Source organism: Cyprinus carpio, chromosome B12 (genome assembly GCF_018340385.1).
Source record: "Cyprinus carpio isolate SPL01 chromosome B12, ASM1834038v1, whole genome shotgun sequence".
NCBI classification, from domain to species: domain Eukaryota; kingdom Metazoa; phylum Chordata; class Actinopteri; order Cypriniformes; family Cyprinidae; genus Cyprinus; species Cyprinus carpio.
The window spans coordinates 14122088-14130101 of NC_056608.1; the positions used below are offsets into that span (position 1 = coordinate 14122088).

Sequence of the window (8014 nt, forward strand, 5' to 3'; positions counted from 1 at the left end):
GCATAACATAACTTTACATTATGTTTGGGTTAAAAACCTTAATGTAAAACTATCAAACATACACATTACCATTGAACATTTTATTTGTACTGAACTATCCAAAAAAAAAAAAAAAAAAAAAAACACCCCAATGCAAACACTCACTCACACACTCACAGCAGCATCCAAAAGTTCTGAAACTGATATAGCTCATCTCTTGAATTCCATTGTGATGTTTTTCCAAGGAACAAATAATAATAATTTAGGTCAGTCAGCTAGCTTTCCTTTTTACCTCTCAAAGGCCAGCTGTACCAGAACCTTCACCATCATCACGAAAGGAAAAAAAAAGGAAAAAGCCAGGTGACGCAATATACTGATGCAATGGAGTTGCTGAGTTATTTTAGTACATTGCATAAAGGAGTAATCTCCTTTTGGTTATAATCTTGGAATCTGTGTTCTTTTGTGCTTTCTGAGCAAATACATTTGAGTATTCTGGAGCATTGTAAGTAATTGCATAATTCCAAAACATTCATGTTAATCTATACATACAGTTCATTCATTCTTAATACATTCAATCACTCATTCATTACTTTTTGTATGAAATAAAGTCTAGCTGCATACAATCATAACAAAACCCACCGTAAGCTATCTCACAGTCCACGCCTGACGTTCACATGATTGAATTTCAAGCAAAAATCCCAAGAAAACTGACCTTTTTTGGGGAAAACGAGCTTTGTCACAGAAATCAGTCTTGGATATGCTGCTATGTGGAATGTTAATATTTTCAGTCACATGATTTCCATAAATAAGAACTTTTTAAAAAATCCCTCAATAAATTATCTTTTGACTTTGATCAGGTTTTGCTAACATCATGTGAACTAAATGTGCCCGCAAGGACAGATATTAGGAAAATATGACTTAATAAACATACAAAATAATAATTTAATATTATGCAAATACGTTTTTGTGATGGTTAGGTTTTGAATAAGGGGATATAAAATATCCTAAACTCAGTATACACAGTTAACATCAATGGAAAGTCACATGCAATGGGCATTTGTGTACACCTTTCAAATGAATAGAACTCTTTGCCAATGCATTTATATCTCATAACAACAAAACAACACTATCAACAACATTAAGTCTAGTTATTAGGCTATTTTTATTATTAGGCTATTATTTAAAACTTTCTAAGAATTTGACGTGTCTAATACAGTTTATGGGGGTCTAGCTTATATGTGAGCACGTGAGGTCATATGTCTGACGCTCATTTGTGCCTTTACATTCAGACTAGCAAATCACGAATCAGTTTCCGCTGTTTGCATGACTGTAACGCGTTATTAAATTACACCCCATAAAAAGGGTGTGACGTGTAAAACACAATAGAGCGCGTGCTCACAATACCGACGTGTTCAATTGGACACAGTGATAGTGGAGGGCTGCTATAAATGCCACGCCGAGTGGGAGAGACTTACACTGCAACTGAATCTCAACTAAGAAGCACTACAGCGATCAACAGCCTTCCTGCGAACCGGTTGCAGTTCTGAAATAATATAGGCTACATCTGTTGCTTAACTTTTGAAATAAACAATAATAACCTATTAATAATTTATTCTTTTTTAATTAGTCATTTAAAGGACATCCAATGGAATACCAAAAGGCGGCAGAACTGAACGGTTTGTGCAAAGGCAAAATTGTCACAGAGTATCTCTGCCGAAACGGCTTTAGCGAGCTGACAGTCGATTCGAAAAAAGTCTCTGTCCAGCACAAAACCGAGGCGTCCCGGAAAGAGGCGGAGGATGAGTCGCGGTTACCTGCTCTGGAGGCGGCGTACACAACCATCCTGCGAGGTCTGGGAGAAAACACGGACCGACAGGGGCTCCTCAAAACCCCGCTCCGTGCTGCGAAGGCCATGCAGTTCCTGACCAAAGGCTACCACGAGACCATCTACGGTAAGTATTAGGCTATTATTATTATGCAGAAAATAATTACATTATACAATTTCACCTGACTTCTGATATTCCGTTTTAAATATAAGGTTTTCAAACAACGTGTTAATAGGAAATTACAAGTTAGTGAGCAGAAATCACTTTCACCGGAGGAGGTTACTATAGCAACAGCAGCAGCTACGCTGCTCGAACACTTCCAGCTAGGATAGGCTTCTTTTTATTTCTCTCGTATTACTCGTTATACTCTACTGTTTACTTCTTTATTATGGTTTTACACAACACGAATATACCACAGAATATGAAATATAACGTGCTTTGTTTAAAAAGTCTTTAAGACAGCTGAGTGTGTATAAAGTTTGCTGCGCAAGAGCACTCGATTGTGCTCCCGAAAAGGACTGACAGATAAAGTAGACCCTCTAAAAGTCATTGTTTTATTGGAACGTTGAGTAACGTTATCTCTAACGTAAATATGTTAGAATTATGTTATTATTTTCTAGTTTTTAATATATAGTTACACTGTTTATTTTATTAACCCCTTCAAACCGTTTTTTTTTCTTTTCACTGAGCATTTTTAGTCCTCAATAGTTCTTAGCTCGTCATCATCAAACTGGGTTTTTTATAAGTTACATTTATGGGTGTGATTGTAGCCAAGATTATGAACACATCATTCTAATCCAAGTGTTTTTAGTGGGCTAAGTCACATAACACTAAAAATATTTAGCCATGGTGTGTTTGGCAATTCCACTATGTTGGTGAGGTATTGTATAAAATACTTATACGTCATTCTGGAATTGCTCAGTTGGTTTACAACAGATGCTGAAAGCACCAGCTTCAATAGTCTGATTGGTGTGAACAACTACTTAAACTAATCACACTTTCTACTGAACTGACCTGATTTATGAGAGGGTTTTTTAATGCATATTGTTTGTTTTTATAAACCCTTTCATATTTTCATTTTGTGTAAATCCTATCAAAATTATTTGTTAAGTAATTAACTTTTGTATATATGTTTTTCTTATCCCACAGATGTCCTTAATGATGCCATCTTTGATGAAAACCACGAGGAGCTAGTTATTGTGAAAGATATTGACATGTTTTCACTTTGTGAACATCATCTAGTACCATTTTTTGGCAAGGTATGTCTCAATATCTGCTAAAAAAGGCAATGAAAGATGCTTTTAGTCACTCAGTTTATGTTATGCTTGATGCTGCACTGCTAGGCAAGGCGGTCTCATTGGTTGTAAGGGAATCATTGATGCATACATTTGTCTGGGCCTGGGAGAGTGTTGCTTGCTGGGAGGTCAATGGGTTCTTTTCAATGAGCTGTAGTGCATAAGAAATAAATGATTTTATGTTAATTAATCTGTAGGTTCACATAGGATATCTGCCAAGTAAAAAGGTTGTTGGCCTCAGTAAGCTTGCGAGGTGAGTATACAACTTGCAAACACACACACACACACACACACAGACAAAATTTAGTGTGCCAGTCTCAGACGGATGGTAAAGGGCCTTGTTATCACATCAGAGTGGGTCTGAAAAAGAGAATGTATTAGTTACAAGTGGCTGAGTTCTTCTGTTATCACAGCCCATTCACTTGAGGCTTAGATCCAAAGCCTGGCACAGTATCCTGTCCCATCTGAAAAACGCCAGACTAGCTGACTTCTGGCGCTGAGGAAATCCCCCTCAACTCCCACCTCCACTGTGGGGTGGTTGTGGGAACCATTAACATTGCAATCCTCACAAAATATCATGTGCAGCCTGGTGCTTCCTTTGCCTGAATAAAATAAACCAGACTTCATGAGACACCATTCATCAGTCCCATTGATATCTATTACTAATCTTATTACAAAATTGTCTAAAATGTTTACCATTTACATTTGTAGTTCTATACAATATTTATTGTCGTTCTTTGGGAAGGAAATAGCTGCGTATTGAATATGTTTTTTTTTTGTTTGTTTTTTTTTACTTACATGCTGTGAATTTTTGTCCCTCTCAGGATTGTTGAAATCTACAGTCGCAGACTTCAAGGTAACTATCACAACTGTTTTATTATTTAGATATCTAAAAAAGGATATAAACCTATATTAATGTTCAAAAAACAGGGTAGAATTATTTATATATTTTTAAAGAAATTAATACTTTAATTCAGCAAGGATGCATTAAATTGATCAAAAGTTACATTTGTAATGTTACAAAAGATTTCTTTCAAATACAGTAAATGCAAATACATTTAATCTACATTCATCAAAGAATCATGAAAAAGAATCATCATGTTTTCCACAAAAATATTAAGCAGCCCAACTGTTTTCAACATTAATAAAACATATTTATTTATCACCAAATCAGCATTTTAAGGATTATTTCTGAAGGATCTCTGCAAAATTATACCTCGCAAACATAGGAATAAATTACATTCTGCAATTTATTAAAATAGAAAACAGTTATTTTGAATGTAATATTGAATATTATATTGATGTAATATTTGACAAAAAATGGTTTAAAATTAAAATAGGTTAAGAGTTTTTACATACCCATAACTTTTTGAACTGTAGAATTGCTAGTCTTACTTATATAGTAACATTACACATAGTCCTTTATAACATTTATTTTTTGCATTATCATCTCTCAATCTCAGCCTCAGAATTGACTGTTGAATCCATGCTGCACCTCACATTTGTTTACATTTCTTCAGTGTTTTACTGTTAATTTTGTTTATTACAGTCCAAGAACGCCTGACAAAACAAATAGCAATGGCTATCTCTGAGGCCTTGCAGCCTGTCGGTGTGGCAGTTGTCATCGAGGCAGCGTAAGTATTTGAAAGGCTTCAAATACCTCAAATACCAAATAGCCTTCTTTCTCATAAACCCTCGTTTCTTAATACAGATCAATGCGATTAGAACTTTAAAGCTCAGAATACAGTACAGTCATTCAGCTGCTTCTTACAGTGGCTGTCATGGTTGATGAATTATTTCTACAATAATACGCATGGCAATTTGTATTTCAAATGTTATTTGTGGTCTGAATGGATGTTTGTTGTTGCAGTCACATGTGTATGGTCATGCGTGGAGTGCAGAAGATGAACAGTCGTACTGTGACCAGCGCCATGCTGGGTGTGTTCAGAGAGGATCCAAAAGCTCGAGAAGAGTTCCTGGCCCTGACCAAAGGTGCACAGTGATCACACTACCTTCCCTGCTCCAACTCCATCAGTGTGTTTACAGCCAAACAGGTCAATGAATATTCTCGACATTTGAACCCACCATGGTGCTAAGAGAATCTTACTGAGCCAGAGTTGTAGATCTTTCCACCAGCTACTGAGACTCAGGGGTCTTCACTGTTTGCATATAGAAAATGTGAATTGAAATATCAGTATTACATGAACTACTAGTTTTGAGAAACTAACACCGAATGGCCAAACATTCACACAGCTGCCTTAAAACTGATATTTCTATTATCTTACTTCTGATATTAACAACTACTAAATTGAAAACATATTGCCTCAGATATTTGTCTAACCTTATGACTTTTTACAAAATGAAGATACTAGAACTAATTTGTATATACCTTTAAAAGAAATACATTTTTCTTGTCACCGTTATACACCGATTAGATAATGTTTAAGAGGTCATAAGCAAACATGATCAATAATTTATAGTTATATAAGTCAATGAAAGGTTTCTTGTGACATTACTGTGTGGCATAATTTATAAATGGTTAGAAATAAACAACAATGCCATTATGATATTGTCACTTTTTTACATAATATATAGAACTGAATTGTATAAGAAGTCAAAACAAATGGCAAATGCCACAATAAAGCACCATTATGAGATGCATTTGTCTGTGTTTTTTTAATGCAAATAACTGATTTCTGCAAAATGTTGTCTCAATTTTATTTGTCAAGAAATATTTACAGATGTAAAAACAGTTTCACGTTGTAATAGGTGTCCCGGACAATTCTTAATTGAATTGATATTAAGGAAATTATATTATACAGAATCTAAGTATTGCTATGTTGTGACTTCTCAAACTTAAAATATGGCAAAAAAATACATACATACTGTAATAAGAGCATCCATAACAGTTACTCTCTACAAACTCTATTATACAATTATGTGGATCCAAGAGAAATTAAATTCCAAATGAACACCAAAAGAAAACTTCTGGAACAGTGTTGACAAAAAGAACCAGTGGCAGAAGAATATGAAATGGAAACAGACTATAAACATAACTGTACACTGAACTTGTAGCTGTCTTATATTGGTATGTCATGGTCTATTTGTTTCATATTTACATTAGATTTTATAATAGTGACAATGCCTTGAAAATAGTAGAGGAAATTTCACATCAAACGAGATAGATATATTCATATTTTTTTAACTGTGGGAAGAGGTAACATTTAAAAGTCAAAGTCTAGACTTTGGTAAAAGCCAATGGCTAAATAAGTAAAAAAGGGCAATAAATTGCCATGAAGAGAACTTATTTTATTTTAATTAAATGGCCTAATCATTGTCATGTTCAGTAGTATTAAAAAATGATAAATTATTTACTTAAAAAAAAAAAAAAGAGGTTGCGAATAAATAAGAACATTTTCAAAACATGTTCCCCAGCAAATGTACTCAAAGGCATCTACATTGTCCAAACAGTACAAGCCAATATATTGCTCTAAGGTTGTTTAGTGAGAGAAAAATACCACTGACATTTTATATAAATACAGTCATAAACTAGTGCACTCCTTTTGCACCACAAAACACAGCAGACTAAACTCGTTTGTGAACAAGTTAGGGCTGGACAATATATCGTTCGATATATTGTCCAGCCCTAACTCAAGTGATCATTCTCAACACGTGGAAGAGTCAACACAGATATCCACAAACATCCACTTCTCAGATAAAGACAGATCTCTATAATCCAATAATAAATCAAACCGAGGTCTGTTTGTAGTTCTTGGTGTCAATAACCTTCTTTCCACACATGGCACAAATTCCTGTAAAAGTAGAAACAGAGGGGTGGTGAGAACATATAGATGTGTGACAGAAAGTAAAGAGCACCTAAGCATTCCCTTGCTATCCAGCTCACCTTTTTTGTAAGCACATCCCTGACAGTAATGTGAACCAGACTGATGGACAGAGCTTTTGCATATTCTGCATATGGCAAATCCAGATTTCCCATAAGGATCAAACCTGTCAAAATAGCACACACATTGCTCTTACATTATTATAACTTCCAAATCTAAATGTATTACAAGACTGTGATGATGAAGCATAACATTCCATGCAACAAACCTGGCTTTTTTTGATGTCAGCATTTTATTTTCATTAAGCTTTCGACCACCGCTCTCTGTAATATAACGGTTTGCAGGTTAGTACTCAGTGTTGACGAAGCATAAATACACATATTTAAAAGAGTAATAGACATAAAACGTTATTTCATCTTTAAACCATTACCTGTTGTGTTTCTAGCCCCATCTTTCCAGGTATCGGGAGTGATGACTCGCCCCAGCTTCTTCTCGCCTGCGGAGGCCATCCAAACATACGTAATTCACAAAAGTCCGACAGCACACAAATTTCATGTTTGATTTATCAAGTTTCACGTCCGAATACACAGCATATTAATGTTTAACATCGTCGAGATTAAAACAACAACAACAACTACAAGCGACGTTTATATTTATAGCACACTGTTCTGTTGTTTCTCTCGCTGATCTTGCTAGCGAGCCAAAGCTATTGAATTATTGCATACTAACTATAATATTAACGACGTGGACATATTTGTGTAAAACGAATAACCCTTTTGATATACAATATGATTTATAATGTAACTACTTACACTTCTCGCAAACCATCTTCAAATGTGTCCGAAAATCTTAGCTAACACGTCTAGCTAGTTCTCACAGTTGTTGTAAAAACGAAGCTAGAAGCAGCAGACCTATGACGTATACAGTCTATGCGTATGATACGTTGACAAAATAAAAGTTCTAAGCATACTTTAATACAGTTGTATAGTCTTTGGTTGTATTTAGCGAGAAACTAAAAATTGTGTGCAGTAGCAGTGGATGCTACTACTACAAATAATAATAATAATAATAA

General features: G+C 34.9%; 2 protein-coding genes across 2 annotated transcripts; one reads left to right on the top strand and one right to left on the bottom strand.

The window, feature by feature from the left end:
• The first annotated feature begins 1440 nt into the window (after positions 1-1440).
• On the top strand, positions 1441-5757 carry LOC122139223 (GTP cyclohydrolase 1-like). The gene is made up of 6 exons (XM_042735501.1): positions 1441-1931; positions 2955-3064; positions 3298-3353; positions 3925-3956; positions 4650-4734; positions 4971-5757. Exons 1-6 carry the CDS (start codon positions 1625-1627, stop codon positions 5101-5103), a joined length of 723 nt encoding a protein of 240 aa, XP_042591435.1. The 5' UTR covers positions 1441-1624; the 3' UTR covers positions 5104-5757.
• Positions 5758-5804: 47 nt separating this feature from the next.
• LOC122139224 (cysteine-rich PDZ-binding protein-like) lies at positions 5805-7909 on the bottom strand. Its single transcript, XM_042735506.1, has 5 exons — positions 7755-7909; positions 7373-7438; positions 7211-7265; positions 7005-7108; positions 5805-6912 (listed from the first exon to the last, which is right to left on the bottom strand). Exons 1-5 carry the CDS (start codon positions 7768-7770, stop codon positions 6848-6850), a joined length of 306 nt encoding a protein of 101 aa, XP_042591440.1. The 5' UTR covers positions 7771-7909; the 3' UTR covers positions 5805-6847.
• Positions 7910-8014: the final 105 nt, after the last annotated feature.